Source organism: Camellia sinensis, chromosome 12, assembly GCF_055761805.1.
Source record: "Camellia sinensis isolate YWXY chromosome 12, ASM5576180v1, whole genome shotgun sequence".
In the NCBI taxonomy this organism is placed as follows: domain Eukaryota; kingdom Viridiplantae; phylum Streptophyta; class Magnoliopsida; order Ericales; family Theaceae; genus Camellia; species Camellia sinensis.
Window position 1 is genome coordinate 76,919,155 of NC_138972.1, and position 20,315 is coordinate 76,939,469.

Genomic DNA, 20,315 nt, shown 5'->3' on the forward strand with positions numbered 1-20,315 from the left:
GCATGTCCAACTATCATATCAAACACATATCACAAGCCCTTACCCAAGCGTCAAGCATCCGACACAGGTACTCCACAAATTTAGGGAAGTCCATGTAACATAACACAGGTTTCCTCATAGCTACTACAAATCTTCCTGCCAACTATGTTATTAAAACTTTTTCCCATATTATGCATGTTAACTTGGCACCACAGCCTACATTAATAACTCCATGCATTAGTGTTAGAATTTACCATCAACTACCACCTCACCTACTCCACTAAACCTAACCCACTACACCACTACCACCTCACCTACTCCACTAAACCTAACCCACTACACCACTACCACCATCCACTACACCTAACCCACTACACCACTACCACCATCCACTACACCTACATCTATATAAGGAACCATTTGTAATAGACAGAAATAAAATCTTGTAATACATCAATCAATAATACATACATTTTGACATGGTATCAGAGCAAGGTTGAGAATTTAGTGATTCCGCTTCACCGGCGGACGGCAGCCTCGCCTTGGCCGTCCGCCGGACAAACCCACAATTTCTAATTCTCTCTCTCCTTCCTCAACAAACTGATTCGTCACCCAACCCGTGAAGCAACGGTCCAGATTCATCCAAAACCCATCTCAGTCTACGTTTCAAGCCTCATCTGAAAGCCTCTGCGTCTGCACTATACTATAGCATTTGCATTTGCTCTCTCAGTCACTTCTTTCAATACAATGTCAGATCTTGAGGCCCCACTACGCCCCAAGAGGAAGAAGATTTGGGTGGACTATTTTGTCCAGTTCCGATGGATTTTGGTTATCTTTGTTGCCCAAATATAGATATATATGGATATATATAGTGAGCCCTATCTCCTTCACATTGTACTTCATGACATATCTTGGGGACGCCAGATCTGAGTGCAAGTCCTTCAAGCAGCGTCAGAAGGAACACGATGAAAATGTCAAGAAAGTAGTGAAACGCCTCAAACAGAGGAATCCATCCAAGGACGGCCTTGTCTGCACAGCTCGGAAACCCTGGATTGCTGTTGGAATGCGCAATGTGGACTACAAGCGCGCTCGGCATTTTGAGGTTGATCTCTCTGCATTCCGAAATATCCTCGAAATCGATAGAGAGAGAATGATTGCCCGAGTTGAGCCTCTGGTCAACATGGGGCAGATAACCAGGGTTACTGTCCCGATGAATCTTGCCCTTGCAGTTGTTGCTGAACTTGATGATCTGACTGTTGGTGGCCTCATCAATGGCTACGGTATTGAAGGAAGTTCCCATATCTATGGCCTGTTTGCTGATACGGTTGTGGCCTATGAGATTGTTTTAGCTGATGGGCAGGTTGTTAGAGCTACAAAGGACAATGAATATTGTGATCTTTTCTATGCTATCCCGTGGTCTCAGGGAACACTGGGGCTTCTTGTTTCTGCTGAGATCAAGCTTATTCAAATTCAGAAAGAATTTGCAAGAAGGCCTAAAGCTGAAATTCCTGATGTGAATCTTCACGAGTGGTGGGCTTTCACAAGAACATGCTTTTTTCTCTCTCCCACTTTTCTTTTTCCACCACCCACACCACACCATCCCTTTCTTTTCTTTTCTTTATTCTCCACTCACAAAACATTATCATCACCTTTTGCACCTCACCCGTTGCTCCACTTTCTTTCTTTTCTTTTATTTTCTTTATTTATTTATTTATTTTATTATTAAAAAAAAAAAAAAAAAAAAAAAAAACACGGAGGAAGAAGACGAACTGCAAACTCATTTTATTCATATCGGGCCTCACCCCGATCACCATTTTACACACAAAAAAAAAAAAAAAAATACAAACAAAACAACCACACCCACAGTGAGATTTTTCTTTTCCTTCTCTATTCTACTGCAGGTCTCTTCTTCTTACTTTTATCTTGGGCGTCCCGTGCCAGTCCGGTCTCCGTGTTTCCTTGTCCACCGAGCACGTTCATGCCCCCATACTCCTCCACTGCAGCATATGGAGGACCTCCAAATCGGAACATCACGGTGGCCTTCCGCTTCAGCTCCTTGTTTTCTGCCCTTAGCACGCTTATCTCTGCTCGCGCATCCTTATACATGCGTTGGAGCAGAGCCAGCTGGGAGTTTAACTGCTGCACCTCATTTGCCCTACTCTGCAGCCGGTTCGACAAGTTTGTGACCGCCGTCATGCTTTCCACACATGCCTTCAACGTATACTGATTGGCCTCCACATCCGACATCACTGCCATTCTTTGCTCCACAGACCGCATCGGAAAGTTCAACGGAGTAAACTCCGTGGCGCTTGGTTGAGGTTCCAGTGCCACCGCACCAGTTGTCTCTCTTGTTGACTCATTGAGGTCGGGAAAGAGAGTGAGCAGACTCCGGGAAGATGAAGCCATTTTCTGGGCCACAGAGTATTACAGAGTATCTCTCTCAGAAATCTCTCTCAGACAACAGAGTGTTACGGACTATCTCTCTCAGCAAAACGAAGAAGAGTTTTTGTTTTTTCAGAGGTTTTTCGCAGCTTTTCTCTGCCTCAGCCTCAGCCTCTGTCTTATAGCCGAGGCAGCCACGCGCATCGCGCGCCTCTTATCACCAGCCGACAAACGGGCACGCAAGCCAAGGCGCCCACGTGCCTCGCCATCATGTCCGGCACACCTTTTGATGAATTGGGCACGCCTTTTGATGGCACGCCTTTTGACAAAATTGGGCACACCTTTTGAGGATGCCACTTTTCCATGGGTCCGACAAGACTCTATAAACTGTCCCGACATTTGATACCGGTTAGCTCCTTTATGGGTCCGACAAGACTCTGTAAACTGTCCCGACATTGATTCCGGTTAGCTCCTTTATGGGTCCGACAAGACTCTGTAAACTGTCTCGACATTTGATTCCGGTTAGCTTTTTCAAGGGTCCGACAAGACTCTGTAAACTGTCCCGACATTGATTCCGGTTAGCTCCTTCATGGGTCCGACAAGACTCTGTAAACTGTCCCGACATAGATTCCGGTTAGTTTCTACAAGGGTCCGACAAGACTCTGTAAACTGTCTCGACATTAATTCCGGTTAGTTTCTACAAGGGTCCAGCAAGACTTCGTAAACTGTCTTCTACAACGGTCCGACATGACCCCATAAACTGTCTTCTACAACGGTCCGACATGACCCCATAAACTGTCTTCTACAACGGTCCGACATGACCCCATAAACTGTCTTCTACATCGGTCTGACACCGCCATCCAGTGTCCTCTACAACGTTATGACACCCCCATACAGTGTCCTCTACAACGTTATGACACCACCATCCAGTGTCTTCACCAATGGTCTGACACGACCATACAGTGTCTCCTATCCTTTTTTATTTTTATGTATTTTCTTGTTTTGTTCCTCTCTTCAAACTCAAGTTGGTTAGTTTCTATCCTCCTTGAGTTTGCGGGGGGCTGTTAGAATTTACCATCAACTACCACCTCACCTACTCCACTAAACCTAACCCACTACACCACTACCACATCACCTACTCCACTAAACCTAACCCACTACACCACTACCACCATCCACTACACCTAACCCACTACACCACTACCACCATCCACTACACCTACATCTATATAAGGAACCATTTGTAATAGACAGAAATAAAATCTTGTAATACATCAATCAATAATACATACATTTTGACAATTAGCAACACATCTCTTCCATCATAGTTCAAGCCAAAGCTCCTTAGTCCTTACACATCCCAATTCTTAATTCTCAAACCAATCTTCACTAACAAGCTTCAAGCTACCATTTGTTGGCCAAATCTTCTCAAGTTCATTTCCAAAATGGTTGTCTCCAATAATATCTCTATGTACGGAAATGAAGATATTTCTTCCAGCTAAATATCGACTCTCTGAGGCCTTCGAACCAAATTCAGCATGGTGTTATTGATGTGGTCAATCTTTTTTTCCCCCTTTTGATAGGAAACGAAAGATTGATGTGATCACTCTTCACTCACTAAAGTAATAGTAGTAAATGTAAAGGCCTAAGACAAAGAAAGCTGCAGATAAAGTTTGCATGGTTATATGTCATTTGGGTTGATATCGTAATTATGAGTAAAAACACAACCCAGTGCACAATGCTCCCTGCACAGCGTCATGGAAGCAATTTTTCAATTTAAAATTTTTATTTCTAGAGTATTGGTTAGTCATGAAATAATCCTTAGTAAGTAGGTTAATTTACTTTGAAGCGCTTCCAAATGAAATAAACATTCATAACCTCAAAAAACTCCATGGTTTGGCATGAAATCTTTGTTGCATAATGTATCTTCCTTTGCTTTTAGCTTTGACGTCTTTCAAAATGGTATAAGGAGCTCAATGATATCTATCAGTGACGAACAGGCACCATAACCTTGCCTTTCATCTAAAAAGATACTTGTTTCAGCTCATAATGACCTTGAAACTTAGATTCTAAGTTGCTGAGCCATAAACGAATTCAAAACTGCTATGGGTTCTGAACTCATCAAAATCTTCTTGAAAACAATATGCAAAGTCAACTCTTAGTCAAGTTTGCTTGAAGAGAGCACACTTGCATTCTAGCATAAAATTGCGGTGACTCACTAAAATCAATATTATAATGTCTTCACACCAAAATTATAGGGTACGATTGCAGCGAATTGATAAAATCAATAATATAATGCCTTCACCAAGAATTATGCATTCTCAAGTGCACACTCGCAGCATAAATGGTTTTTAGTGTGCCATATTACATAAGGCAAACAATTAAGAGTGCTTCTGTTCTCGTTGGGAGATCTTACAAATAAGGACGATAGTTCTGAAAATAACTAACATCGTTATATTATTTTCAAAACTGCCAATTTGAATTCTGCTTGAATGCAATGTCAATGAAAGGAGCATTTTCCTCTCCGACAACTAAATTCTAAGTAATACCTACATATTGAATAATAAACAAAATGTAAACGGAGATGCTTAAATAGCAATTACAAAAACATAGTATTTTACTTATTTTGTAAAATAAGTAGTTTATTATTTGTAAAACATAATATTCTTTTTTTTTTTTAACTCTTTCTTGTCCCTGTGAGAAGGATAATTAGGTATAATGTTCAAGAATTACAACACATTTTCTTCTGCAGCTTCCATTTCCGAAATATACCAAAAACAAAAATAATAATATTTTTTTAATGTGTCCATATTTGGGTTGTTTTCAGCTTTGAAGGACTTGGTCTCAAAAAAAAACATAATAATAATAAGTTTAGATACTTTCCCGAAACCTGCTGTTTTCCAGAAAGTTTCTTTCTTCAAATCCTTTTAATTATTTCATATGAAAACAAGAAAAAAATATCAAAATCAATACTAAAATGACTCGTGAATCTGTAATCTGTGTCTCACTATTTCTCCTCTTTCTCTGATGATAGGTAGAAGAATAGTAACTACTAGCAAGAACAACACTCACATCGGGCTGCCATTGGCTTCTCTTTGGGAGGTTCCTTACTGACAGGATTTAACACATGCCTCACTTGCTTGCCCTTCGGCAAAGGTTTTGCAAGAGATACCTTCACATTTACCTAAAATTAATAAATACACAGATCAGTTATAGAAAGAACCAAAGCAAATAACTTCACAACGGTTTCATACAGATAGTGTAGAACCTTGGAACCCTCAACATTCAGTGACTCACGATTGAATGCCTCAATACATGCAAGAGCAGCTTCACGGGTTGTATAATTAACAAATGCAAAGTCTTTTCTTCTAGATGAATGAAGATTTCTGGAAAGCGTAACATTTTCAATCTCACCAAACTTTTTGAAATAGTCTCTCACTTTCTCTTCATCCCATGAGGAGGGCAGATATTCAGCATAAACTGATTTCACCTACAATGAAGCAAGGCACTGAACCATAAATTTCTAATACAACTAATTTTTATCAACAACAACAACAACAACAACAAAAAATAAAAATAAAAATAAAAAGAAGAAGAAGAAGAAGAAGAAGAAGAAGGAACCATATGATCAAAAGTACAGAATTACAAACAAATATCTACTCAAATTTTAAACAAATTAACAAAAGCAATTACATCCTAAAAACAAATACCAACTGAAATCAAAAATTAATCATGCCATGAAAGTTTGAGCATCATCAATATAGATATAAACTCTACGTGGACAGACCTTAAGCATTTCTTCTTCATCTGGCTCACTCAAGGGTTCAGCCCAAGCAACTTTTATCTTTTGCAGCTTTCCAAAGACGTTCTTCTGAAGTTTCCTGTAAGCATTTTTAGCATCTCTTCTAGTTTCAAGTTCAAGAAACGCAAAGCCACGATTACACTCAATGTTACTAGGATCGGCCATAACTGTAACTTGATCTATTTTCTCAATCCCAAACTCCTGCAACAGCTTAACAATCTGTCCAGACATAATACCTTTGTTCAGATGCACTATTCAAGCCTATAGAGTCAATGAGTAAGAACAGCACGCAATGCAAAACCTTACATCTTCACTCTTCCACTTCTTGTTAATATTACCAAGAAAAATTGTGTCATTGCCCTCAACAGGTGTAGCGCTACATTGCTTTCCACAAATCTAAAGTTGAATTTCAAGAAGAAGAAGAATTAGGCAGGAATTGACTAGTAATTGCCAGTATTCCACCTTTCCCAATAAGTACATAGCTAGAGTTGTGCAGTCCAAGCAAACATTAAATGGAGCATTTATCCAACTTCAGTGATATTGAATATTAACAATATTGACAACAACAATGCTAATGATGAGGAATTAGGATAACAATAGCACAATACTAAAAATATAATGATAATAACAATATGATGGCCAACAAGAATGTCAATGATGATGATAAAGATAATAATTCCAATAAAAACAAATAAAATAATGGCATATGAATACCGCATTACATGTTTAGGACTGTGAAGCGAAGTCCCACATCGCTTGGCTACTCAAGTAATATGCAGTATAGAAGCGCGAGGGCACCCTCACCTCAAGAGCTATCTTTTGGGGTTGAGTTCCACCCAAGACCGTGTAACATGATATCAAAAGTACTGAGGATGGATAGGGTGTGTGTCCCTGGCTTGCACACCGCACGTGTTGCCGAGTGATCACATGGCTACTAAAGTAACATACAATATAAAAGCATGAGGGCACCCTCACCTCAATAGCTAACTTTTGAAGTTTGAGTTCTACCCAAGACTGTATAACATGGTATTAGAGCCGAAGTACCAAGAATGGGTAGGGTAAGTGTCCCTCGCCTGCACGCTGGGCGTAAGGGAGGGTGTGAAGCGAAGTCCCACATCGCTTGGCTACTAAAGTAATATGCAGTATAAAAGAGTGAGAGGAAGTGCTAGCTTTTGTGGGGGAGTTTTTTTTTTTTTTTTTTTTTGGGGGGGGGGGGGGGGTTACCCAAGACCGTGTAACAAGGACATGATAGAAAAGTAGACTTGTTACATTAACATATAGAACCAACACTGTTTTTTCATTACAATATAAGATTGCATCCATAATCCTCTAGCACAAAAGAAAAACACTATCTCATAAACAAAATATCAAAATGGCTGCTAAAAGTAACACTTGTTATTTTTAAGAGAATACCAGATTAGGGAATGATTAGAATATCATCCCCTATATATATTAATGAAAATTAATAATTACAAGGGAGCCCTAAGGCATAAAATAATTACTGAAATAACCCAAATAATAATATATTATTCTAACACTCCCCCTCAAACTAATGCAAAGATATCTCTCATGCCCAGCTTACCTAAGATGTCATGAAATGGCTTACTCCCAACTCCCTTGGTGAGTATGTCAGCAAGTTGTTCACCAGACCGCACAAAGGGAGTACATATTATGCCACTAGTGAGTTTCTCCTTAATGAAGTGGCGATCAATCTCAACATGCTTTATCCTGTCATGTTGAACCTGATTGTGAGCGATGTTAATAGCAACCTTATTATCACAGTATAACCGCATGGAGTCCGTCTGATCAATACCTAGACCACTCAACAATAACTTGATCCATAAGAGCTCACACACCCCTTGTGTCATAGCTCTAAACATAGTTTCTGCACTTGACCTCGCAACCACAATCTGTTTCTTACTCCTCCAATTAACCAGGTTGCCTCCAACAAATGTGCAATACCCTGAAGTCGATCTCCTATCAGTCACTAATCCAACCCAGTCAGCATCTGTATAGGCTTCCACACGAAAATGATCATACTTCGAAAAATAAAGACCCTTACCAGGAGCAGACTTCAAGTACTTCAAAATTCTCATGACAGCCTCAAAGTGAATCTGATGAAAAGCATGCATAAACTGGCTAACCACACTGACAGCAACAGCAATATCAGGACGGAAGTGAAATAGGTAAATAAACTTACCCACTAATCGCTGATAGCTCCCCCTATCAACAGTTGCTCCTCCTCCTTCATCATCCCCCAATTTCTGATTGAGTTCCAATGGAGTGTCACAGGCCTTGCAGCCAAGCATTCCAATTTCCTTCAACAAATCAAGCACATACTTCCTCGGTGAGATAAATATCCCATCCTTGGATCGAGCAACTTCAATTCCCAGAAAATACTTCAAGCTCCCTAACTTTTTGATTTCAAACTCACTGGCTAAATATTTCTTCAACAGAGGAATTTCCTCACTATCATCGCTCATAAGAACTATGTCATCTACATAAACAATGAGTGTTGTAGTCTTACCACATGAGGAATGTTTCACAACAAGGTGTAATCTGTCTGACTCTATTTGAAGCCATATTTAAGCATAGCCTGAGTGAATCTCTCAAACCAAGCCCTTGGAGACTGTTTGAGACCATAAAATGACTTCCGAAGCATGCATACTTTGCCTTCTGTCTGATGATCCTCAAAACCAAGAGGAATATCCATTTTTACCTCTTCTTCAAGGTCACTATGGAGAAAGGCATTCTTTACATCAAACTGATGAAGTGGTCAATCTAGAATAGCTGCTAGAGAGAGAAGTACTCTAATTGAATTCATCTTAGCCACAGGTGCAAAGGTCTCTTGATAGTCAACGCCATATGTCTGAGTGAACCCTTTTGCCACAAGTCTAGCCTTGTAACGCTCAATAGAACCATCTGCTTTGTGTTTCACAGTATACACCCATTTGCATCCCACAGGTCGTTTGCCTTTAGGTAACTCAGTCAATTCCCAAGTGTCATTCTCCCTAAGTGCTTTCATTTCCTCAATCATAGCAAGTTTCCACTCAGAGGTAGCAAGAGCATCCTAAAAATGGTTAGGAATGCTAACAGAGGAAGTATTTGACACAAACGCTCTATATGAGAACGACAAATGAGAGTAGGACACAAAATTTGAGACAGGATGTTAAGTACAAGATCTCACACCCTTTCTCTTGGCAATAGGAACATCAAGATCAATGGACTCAAGAGATTCAAAGTTACCTGGACTCTCATCAGAAGTAAGAGATGGCAGTGGAGGAGCATAAGTGGTCTCTTGTATCCAATTAACTTTCTGTCTGTCTCTGTCCCTAACATAAGCTTGCCCTTTCCTATCCTTGGTGCCATTGGGTTCTGCAGTCCCAGTAGGAGGTGGTGGTGCAAGAACTGGTTCCAACATAGGAATCATAGAAATTACTAGTTCCACCATAAGAATCACAGGAATCACTTCACACCAAGGCTCCCCCTGAAGGGAGGACTGTGACATCAGAGAGGACAAGAAATAGGACTAGAACTCAAAGAATGTGACATCCATGGACACAAACCACTTACGAAAAGAAAGGTGGTAACACTTATGCCCTTTTTGAGTAAGAGAGTACCCAAGGAATACACATTTGAGAAAGCGAGGGTCCAACTTACCACGAGCAGGAGAGTGATTATGGACAAAACAGACACAGCCAAATATTTTAGGAGGAACAAAAAATAAGGACTGGGAACCTAGGAGGACTTGAAGAGGAGCTTGTTTATTCAAGACCTGGGTAGGAAGACGATTAATAAGATGGGCAGCGGCGAGAACAGCATCGCCCCAGTAGGACCAAGGCACACGCATAGAAAAACACATGCACCGAGCCATGTCAAGAAGATGGCAATTCTTGCGTTCCGCCATCCTATTTTGTTGAGGGGTATTGGTGCAAGAGGTCTGATGGATAATGCCATAGGTAGAAAAATATTGCCCTAATCCAAAATCTATGTATTCACCCCCATTATCAGAATGGAATATTTTGACAGTGGCCCCAAACTGAGTACAAATCATCTTATGAAAATTGCGGAACACAGAGAAAATCTCACTCTTGTCTTTCATGAGATACATCCAAGTAGTACGAGAAAAATCATCAATAAATGTAACAAACCAACGATGACCTTTCACAGACACAACACGAGATGGACCCCAAACATCAGAATGTATTAATGAGAATTAAACTAAACTTTCATTAAAACTAGGAGCAAAAGAAGCTCTGTGTTGTTTGCTAAGTTGACAAGACTCACAAAGAAATTCAAACACATTATTGTTTGAAAAAACATATGGAAATAAATGCTTAAGTAAATAAAAAGAAGCATGCCCAAGACGCCGATGCCACAGCCATATATCATCGGTGGTAGCAGGACTCCTGGTGGAAGAATGAGCAAGCTTGTCCGGTTGATCCAGAAAGTAGAGACCATTTTCTGCACTACCAATGCCAATCGTCCTCCTCGTGACAAGATCCTGAAAAAGACAGTGATCAGGAAAAAATGTCACACTACAATTCAAATCCTTTGTAATATGACTCAAGGATAGCAGGTTAACAGAAAAATTGGGAACATGGAGAACAGAAGAGAGAGGTAAAGTAGGAGTGACATGAACTAAACCTTTCCCAGAAATAGAAGAAACAGTACCATCTGCAATCCTAACTTTGTCCTGACCTGAAGAGGGCTTATAAGCAAAAAAAAGATCAGAGGAACCAGACATATGATCTAAGGCACCGGAATCAATAATCCAAGGCAAAGACTTATGAAACAAGAAAACACAAGGAGAAGAGGCTAAGTTACCTGAGCGGGCAAACGACGAGGAAGATGTACTGAAAGCAGTAGAAGACCGGCGGTCCAGCAATTGACATAGAACATCCTCAAATTCATGAGTAGTCATGCCAGAGAGTCCATCAGAAGCCTAGCCAACGGAAGCAAAAGTAGAATCAAGTGTATCAACAGCACTAGACTGATGAACCCGTGCATAGGAGCCACGTCTTCTAGACTGGCCTGACCGACCTCCTCTAGAACCAGACCAATCACCTCGGCCCCCGTATAGAGTCCCATGATTCCAACACGTCTCACGAGTATGTCGCAGTTTCTTATAGTAATCACAAAATACAAACTCCTTGGCGGCAGGCTGAGGGATGGGAGTTAGGTTGAGGGCATCTCTAGAGGTAGACAGTAATGCTGAGCGGCCAATAGAGATAGGGGACATCATAACAGACCGACGACTCTCCTCATTCTGTACATAGGCAAAGGCCTCCTGAAGGGAAAGAATAGTGTCCATACTTAGAACCTGACTCCGAACCGGATCATAGTCCACATTGAGACCAACCAGAAACTTGAAAACCCTTTCCTGTGCAATGAACTTCCTATACCCGACTGAATCAGCAGTGTAAACAGGCTTATAGTCCTACAGGTGATCAAGGCGTTTCCAACCGTTGGTGAGAAAGGTGAAGTACTGAAGAACTGTCTGCTCCCCCTGAACAGAGCTCTCAATAGAGCAGCGTAACTCAAATTCCTGTGAAAAATTCCCTTTGCGGGAATAGGTGGTAGCCACAGCATCCCAAACATCTTGGGTAGTCTCCATAGACAAGTAGCCCTCTCCAATGTCTCATACCATTGAATGAATAAGCCAACCCATAATCAAAGAATTGGTAATCTCCCATTGGTCAAAACCTGGGTCAGTTGTACTGAGTGTCTGTATCTTGCCATCCACATACCCCATCTTCCCTCTACGCTTTAAAAACATAGTCAAACTCTGTGACCACGTGAGATAGTTCTAACCATTAAATAAAGAGGTAGTGATTTTAAGACTAGGGTTGGGGTTATCAGTCATAGTAGTAGGTATAGAGGAACTCTCACTCCTAGGTGTCTAAGAAGTAGTGGACACTGGTGGAATCTACCATAAATACTGTACTACCGAACCCGCAACAAAACTAGTGTCAATCACAAACCCAGAAGGTGGTGGCAGAAGGGAAAAACAAACAACCACCATGACAATAAAAAATTAACAACTCCGCCGGTCCCAAGCCCGGGTTAAGGAGGAAGGTTGTGTGTTAGGTAGCCGACAGCCAACACGTGAAAAAGCCGCTCGGATCCCTTATGAAAATGAATCCTACTTTGAATCGTTTAAATGCTAGGTCGTTCCCCTCAAGTGACGCGTTGCGCCTGCCTCCGGGTGTTTCAAAAAGTGAGCAAGGGGCGCCGCATCGACACCTGGGTGCGGTGAAAAATGGGCAAAGGTTTTTGCGTTTTTCTGGACGAGCGCGGGTAAAGAAGCTAGTCCAAGACTATAGGTTTAGGATAGCCACTTAGAACGTAGGAACCTTAACTAGTAGGACGATGGAATTGGTAGATGTTATGATTAGGAGGAGAGCTAGTATAGCTTGCATATAAGAAACTAAGTGGACGGGAGAGAAAGCTAGGGAAATTGAGAATACTGGTTTTAAACTTTATTATAGTGGTAAGGATAGACGCAGGAATGGGGTAGGAATCATAATTGCCAAGGGTCTTGTGGAAAGTGTGGTGGCGGTCACTAGGAAAGGAGATAGAATTATGCTAGTTAAATTAGTTATTTGAGGGAATATAGTGAACATTATTAGCGCTTACGCCCCTCAAGTAGGGTTAGATGATCAGACTAAGAGGGATTTTTTAGAGCAAATAGATGAAATCTTACAGGAAATACCCGTAGGAGAGAACCTGGTTATAGGTGGAGATTTTAATGGCCATGTGGGCATAGATAAAGTAGGTTATGAAAGGGTGCATGGTGGATATGGTTTTGGTGACAGAAATGAGGCTGGAGAGAGAATCTTAGATTTTGCGTTGGCTTCTGACCTGGTGGTTGCCAATACTATGTATAAGAAGAGGGAGGAGCATTTGATAACCTTTAAGAGTGGATTAGTTAAGAGCCAAATAGATTATTTCTTAGTGAGAAAAGTGGACTGCCTAAAATGCAGGGATTGTAAGGTGATTCCGGGAGAGAGTCTGGTCTCTCAACATAGGATTTTGGTACTAGATTTATGTTTTAGAGGGCAATACCAAGCTAGGAAGGATGGTAGGCGTCGTAGGACGAGATGGTGGGACTTAAAAGGGGATAAACTAGAAATATTTAAGAATCGAATGGATAAGGAAGGTACTTGGGACTTAGAAGGTGATGTTAACACTATGTGGAATTCGATGGCCAATTGTATGAGGAGAATCTCAAGGGAAGTGCTTGGAGAGTCGAAAGGAATGGGACCCAGCTCTAGGGAAACTTGGTGGTGGAGGGAAGAGGTCCAAGCGGTAGTTAAGGTAAAAAAAGAGTGCTTTAAAAAGTGGCAGAAGGATAGAACTGAGGAAAACCTTAAAAGCTATAGATTGGCTAATAAGGAGGCCAAGAAAGTAGTGAGAGAGACTAAGTTAAAAGTTTATAATGACCTATACACTAGACTAGATAGTAAGGGGGGAGAGAAGAGAGTATACAGACTTGCTAAGATACGGGAGAGGAAAACAAGAGATTTTAATCAAGTAAAGTGCATCAAGAGTGAGAATTCTAAGGTATTGGTGAAGGATGATGAGATTAAGGAAAGATGGAAGAATTATTTTGAGAAACTGTTAAATGAAGAACATGGAAGTACGACAATAGGGGAAGAAATAATCAGTAATACGATAAACCAAGGCTATAGGTTCTATCGCAGGATTAGGAACTTTGAAGTGAAGATTGCACTTAAGAAGATGAAATCAAATAAGGCTTTAGGACCTGACGATATACCTATTGAAGCTTGGAAGTGTTTGGGTAAAAAATGAGTTGCTTGGTTGCCTAGGTTGTTTAGCAAAATTTTGTTGACTAGGAACATGCCAGATGAGTGGAGGAAGAGTATTTTAGTGCCAATTTATAAGAATAAAGGTGATGTCCAGAATTGTAACAACTATAAAGGAATTAAGCTAATGTGTCATATAATGAAAGTGTGGGAGAGGGTGATGGAATGCCGATTGCAAGACATAACAGAGATGTCAGAGAATCAATTTGGGTTTATGCCTGGTAGGTCAACAATGGAAGCGATCTATCTTTTGAGGAGAGTAATAGAAAAGTATAAAGAAAAGAAAAGAGGCATTCATATGGTGTTTATTGACCTTGAGAAAGCATATGATAGAGTGCCCCGAGATATAATATGGTGGGCGTTAGAGAAGAAAGGGGTGACAAAAGGCTACATTGACGTGATTAGGGACATGTATGAAGGGGTGGTGACCACTATTAGATCACCAGCTGGAGAAACAAATGAATTTCCTATCATTGTAGGGTTACACCAAGGATCTACCTTAAGTCCTTGTCTTTTTGCTTTAGTTATGGACGAGTTGACGATAAATATTCAGGATGACGTGCCATGGTGTATGCTTTTTGCAGACAATATTGTGTTAGTAGATGAGACTAGAGAAGGAGTTAACACAAAGTTGGAGATTTGGAGAAAGACTCTTGAATCTAAAAGATTTCGGATAAGCAGAACTAAGACAGAGTACATGGAGTGTAAATTTAGTAACAGTAACAGTGAAAGCAGAGGAGAAGTGAAGATTGAGAATCAAGAACTGCCTAAGAGTGAACATTTTCGTTATTTAGGATCGATTATCACAACAGCGGGAGAGATTGATGCAGATGTGGCCCATAGGATTAAAGCCGGATGGTGTAAGTGGAGAAGTGCGTCTGGGGTATTGTGCGATAAACGAATACCCATTAGACTAAAAGGTAAGTTTTATAGAACGGCTATTAGACCAGCTATGTTGCATGGGACGGAGTGTTGGGCAACCAAGAAACAACATGTAGGTAAGATGAGTGCGGCTGAGATGAGGATGCTAAGGTGGATGTGTGGTAAGACTAGACAGGACAGGATTAGGAATGAGTGTATTCGGGAATGGGTAGGAGTAGCACCGATAGAAGATAAGTTGAGAGAGAATCGTTTGAGATGGTTTGGTCATATTCAACGGAGACCAACAAAGGCAGTAGTAAAGAGATGCGATGCTGTAACGGTAGATGGAAGTGTTAGGGGATGGAATAGGCCTAGATTAACGTTGACTAGCGTTATAAATAGAGATATGAATCTACTTAATTTGACTAATGAAATGGCCTTTGATAGGGCCGCGTGGAGAAGAAGGATTCATGTAGCCAACCCCATTTGATAGGACTTAAAGGCTTGGTTTGGTTTGGTTTTCTTTTTTTTAACTGATATAAACAGACTTAGGGTTATATAAACAAACAGAGTAGATACACAAACAGAGGAGACACACGAACAGCTCAAGATAAAGAGAGACAGACAGACGAGATAGGCACCAGAGGCAGGCGCATTGAAGTCAAGCAGAGGAAGAGGCAAAGCAGTCGAGAGAAGCGAGGTAGGGTGGCGGAAGAGGCGAGGCAATCGGCTGAAGCCAATGAAGGCTTAGAAGCTGTTGGCTGGGTCATTTAGGCGTCAACGATGATCCAATGACACCAACGACGATGCGTCAAAGGTGATTCAATGATCCACGTTCATCACACCAGGTGAGTTCAGAACCCTAGGTGAGCCGAAACCCCTCAGGCTTGACACAAATGTGGACAACGAAGCCAATGACGATGATCTGAATGTGATTCGATTGGGTTGGCTTCAGCGGCAGTGGTTGGTGGCTCCGGTGGGTACTATATGGGTAGAGGAATTTAAGTTTTTGGGTTAGGCTCTGATACCATGTTATTTTTAAGGAATACCAGATTAAGGAATGATTAGAATATCATCCCCTATATATATTAATAAAGATTAATAATTACAAGGGAGCCCTAAGGCATAAAATAATTACAGAAATAACCCAAATAATAATATATTATTCTAACAACACTACCTCTCACTATTGGCTTTGTAAGTAAAGATAATTTATGTTAAATCTTTTTACATATATTAAATGTGATATTTTGATTGTTGAAAAATAAATTTTCACATGCATTTAAAATTAAAAGGTCAATGTTCATTAAATTTAATATGACCCTACGATGCTACAAGGCTATTCATATGGTCTTGAAATCAATTTACTAGTGACTATAGTCATCCAATTAAAATTGTGGCAATAAAAAAATAACATTAATCAATAATGGTTATTATGACCCATTATTGCCCTAGAAAAAATATATTTGTTCACACACTTTGAGAGTTCACCACAAGAAATATCCATTGGACAGTCCACCACAAGAAAAATCCAATCCGCAACAAAAGCTGACATGGACGACCCCCTTCGTGGCCTTAAAGTTGCCCCCATGTGGCCCATGTTCTAGCCTCTCAAGGCCCATAAAAAAATTCAACTTTTGGATACTTCAATGTAGCCAAAAGAAAAGGCATAATTAATAGCTTTAAAAGACTGTCAATTACAGAGCAAGCTGCCTTAAAAAACTAGCTCCATATGGCCCATAATTGCTGCCACTGGGTACCATAATTTGGTTTCAGCAAGGCCTACATTTTCAGCCTTGTAAAAATTAAACTCCAGCCTTTTAAAAGCCCTTCAAGGTCTGAAAATTACACCAAGAACGGTACACTGTGATGCCTCTTTTGTTCCGGTCACAGTAGCCCATTAATGAACCTCTCAAGGCCACTAGTTTAAGCTCACAACTTGGTTTCTTTATGGAAAGCTAGGTGCTTCTAATGGCTAACCAAGTGTTTGGGGACAACCTAAAAAACCACATTTTTTTCCGAATATTTTTGCCTTTAGTGATCTTTTTACAAAATTATGTAAAAAAATAAATAAAATAAAATAAAAAACTTATTTTTCCGGTCTATCTTGTGTAGACGAATCTAAAAATTAAAATAATTATTGAAAAAATCACAAAATAAGCGAACTGCTTTTGGCTTCTTTTTTTTTTTGGGGGGTCCTTTTTGGACTTTTTTTCAATTTTTTTTATTTTTGTGGTACATCTAGTCGAGTAGAACCCAAAAGCCTAAAGCTTTTTGAATTTTTTTTTTTAAAAAAAAAGTTCACTAAAGAAAAAAAATTAAAAATTAAAAATAAATAAAAATAAAAATAACCACAAAAAAAGAAAACCCCATATATCCAATAAAAAGAGTCATTCAAAGGCCTAAGAAACAAAACTTGAGTGACCTTCAAAAAATGATTTGGCCCAAATTCAAGTTCAAGAAACTTAGCTAAGATCAAGTTTCTTAATCCTAAAAAGGTTCAAGTTAGAAGTAGAAGAGAGAAGAAGAGAAGAGGGGGAGGAGAAAACGTAAAACTGAAAATTGGGTTTTAGAATGAGATACTACTCATCCCTAGACCCAGAAATTTATATTAAATAGTCTGAGAAATTTCAAGAGTGCCCTGGAATGAAATAAAAATAAATAAACTAACATAAAAAACATTAAACTCTAACGCTCCCCCTCAAGTTGGTGCATTTATGTCTCTCATGCCCAACTTGCATATAAGAGAACGAAAACTCCTATTAGCAAGGCTTTTGGTAAGGATATTTGCAAGTTGATCGCCAGATTTCACAAACGGCGTACAAATAAGACCTATATCCAACTTTTTCTTATTAAATGACAATCAATCTTGACATGCTTAGTTTGATCATGTTGAACAGGATTATGAGCAATAGCAACCTTATTGTCACAATATAGTTTTATAGGACCATCACACATTAACCCCAAGTCTTTGAACAAAGTTTGAAGCCACATAAGTTCACAAACTCCTTGTGCCATAGCCCTATATTCACCTTCTGCACTAGAACTAGCAACAATAGCTTGCTTCTCGCTTCTCTACGTAGCAGGATTCCCTCCAACAAAGGTGTAATAGCCCAAGGTCGAACGTCTATCATCTAGAGATCCTGCCCAATCTGCATCAATAAAGGCTTAAACTTTCAAACGTCCCTGATTGGAAAATAATATCCTTTTTCCTGGAACCGACTTGAAATATCGCAAAATTCGAAACACTGCCTCTCTAGGTAAGTTGTGTGAGGATTATGCATGAATTGACTCACAACACTTATTGCATAGGCAATATCAGTGCGTGTGTGAAACAAGTAATTAAGTTTTCCTACCAACCTCTAATAACGCTCCTTGTCTGTAGAATTACCATCATCACCCTTAAGCCAATAATTGACCTTAATAGGAGTAGCTGCTGGTTTGCATCCTAACATACGTGTTTCCTTTAGGAGTTCAATCACATACTTTCGCTAAGATAGAGATATGCCTTTCTCAAACTTGGCAACTTCTATTCGCAAGAAATAACAAATTGAGCTAGGTCCTTAATTTCAAATTCCTTAGAAAGATGAGCCTTGACGCTATATATCTTTGCTACATCATCACCAGCACAACTATATCATCAACATACACAATGAGAATTGTAATCTTCCCATTAGTATGTTTTATTAATAGAGTATGATCCACATGACTTTGTACATACCCAACTTTGATCATTGCCTTGTCAAATCTACCAAACCATGCTCTGGGAGATTGCTTCAAGCCATAAAGAACTTTTTTCAACTTACATACTTTCCCTTCAGTTTTTGGGGATAAAAAAACTGGTGAAACATCCACATATACTTCCTCTTCTAGATCTCCATGAAGAAATGTATTCTTCACATCCAACTAGTTCAAACTCCAACCTAACATAGCTAGTTGCACAAGATATAATCACCCGAACAGTGTTCACCTTTGCAACTAGTGCAAATGTTTCACGGTAGTCAATGCTAGGTGTTTCAGTAAACCCCTAAGCAACCAACCTTGCCTTGTATCTTTCAATAGACCCATCTGCTTTCTGCTTCACAGTAAACACACACCCAACTGGTTTTTTTTCCCATTGGAAGAAGTACCAAATCCCAAGTTTTATTTTTTTCAAAGCTTGCATCTTGTCTACTATTGCTTCTTTACGCATTGATTCCACAATAGCTTCCTTCCAACCTATGGAATTGACACAGAAGACAAGTAGGAAACAAAGGAAACAAAGGCTCCATAGGAAGACAAAGGATCATAAGAAACAAAGTTAGATATAGGATGTTGAGTACAAGACTGAACTTCTTTTCTAATAGCTATCGACAAATCAATATAATCAATTATAGGATCAAGAGAGTGAGAAGGGATAATGGATTCATTACCAAATGAGGAAAAAGGAAATGGAGCCAAAGGTTGTAATTGGCATGGAAGATCATAAGGGGATCTGATCCAACTAACTTTGGCCACAGCGACTGTAAGTCTTCAAGTTCTCTCTATCTAATTGGTGATTACGCACACATTGCTCCCCCTCATCACCATTATATTTCTCTACGTGCACCTCCGTATCACAATTATCCTTCTTGCCCTAACACCTAAGATCAACATATGATGGTAACGGCAACAAAGACACCTCCTGGGGCAACTCTTCAATTATGATCTCCCCTGAAGAGATGACGTAGGAGGGGAAAAAAAATCAAACTCCCAAAAAGTAACATCCATACTAATATAAGTCTTGCGACGAGAGGGATGTTAACACTTGTAGCCTTTCTTGGTGGCACATTACCCAATAAAAATACATTTGAGAGCTCTCGAATCAAGTTTACCTAAGGAACGATGGTAACCCTATACAAAGCACACACAACCAAACACTTTAGGAGGAACTATATGCATAGGTGTAGTACTGAGCAAAAGATCAAGAAGAGCCTTAAAGCCAAGAACACACTGCTAGGCATCCTACTGATGAGATGTGTGACTGACTGTCAACACATCATCACCCCAATAAGATTTCGGAACGCCCACAATAAATAGTAAAGATCAAGCAACCTCCAAGAGAAGACAGTTTTTCTGGTCAGAAACACCATTTTGTGTTGGGAGAATCAACATAACTAGTTTGGTGAATTATGCCATGATCAGCAAGATACACCTAAAAGGCCCCGTCCATATATTCAATGTCATTATCACTTCGAAGAACTCGAATCTTGGCATCAAACTGAGTAGCCACAATCTTATGGAAATTCTTAAAACAAGAGAAAACTTGACTTTTGGTATGCATAAGATAAACCCATGTGACTCGAGAATAGCAATCAATAAATGTAACAAACCAATGATGTCCAAACTGTGAAATAGTATGATTTGGACCCCAAACATAAGAATGAACAAGCATAAAGGGAGCAGTGTTTTTATTATTACTACTAGTATAAGTTGAATGTGAA

General features: G+C 39.9%; 1 protein-coding gene, 1 long non-coding RNA gene and 1 pseudogene across 13 annotated transcripts in view; 1 reads left to right on the top strand and 2 right to left on the bottom strand.

Moving 5' to 3' along the window:
• LOC114306813 (uncharacterized) overlaps positions 1-20,315 on the bottom strand; it is a 44,750-nt gene that overhangs the window by 16,966 nt on the left and 7,469 nt on the right. For 5 of the 11 annotated variants that reach the window (XM_028252121.2, XM_028252124.2, XM_028252122.2 and 2 more), the window contains exons 2-5: positions 6,470-6,559; positions 6,149-6,382; positions 5,630-5,851; positions 5,434-5,545 (exon numbers count right to left, since the gene is read on the bottom strand). In XM_028252121.2, coding sequence (XP_028107922.2) covers positions 5,434-5,545; positions 5,630-5,851; positions 6,149-6,382; positions 6,470-6,559 — 658 coding nt within the window. The remainder of the gene's footprint in view (positions 1-5,433; positions 5,546-5,629; positions 5,852-6,148; positions 6,383-6,469; positions 6,560-20,315) is intronic. The other 6 variants (XM_028252125.2, XM_082899008.1, XM_082899009.1 and 3 more) reach the window with 2 other exon arrangements.
• On the top strand, positions 171-1,742 carry LOC145804343 (delta(24)-sterol reductase pseudogene; annotated as a pseudogene). Its single transcript, XR_014345975.1, has 2 exons — positions 171-176; positions 689-1,742. The product of XR_014345975.1 is annotated as a delta(24)-sterol reductase pseudogene (transcript).
• On the bottom strand, positions 10,531-11,128 carry LOC145804586 (uncharacterized). Its single transcript, XR_014346595.1, has 3 exons — positions 10,991-11,128; positions 10,811-10,864; positions 10,531-10,667 (listed from the first exon to the last, which is right to left on the bottom strand). It is a non-coding gene; the product is annotated as an uncharacterized LOC145804586 (long non-coding RNA).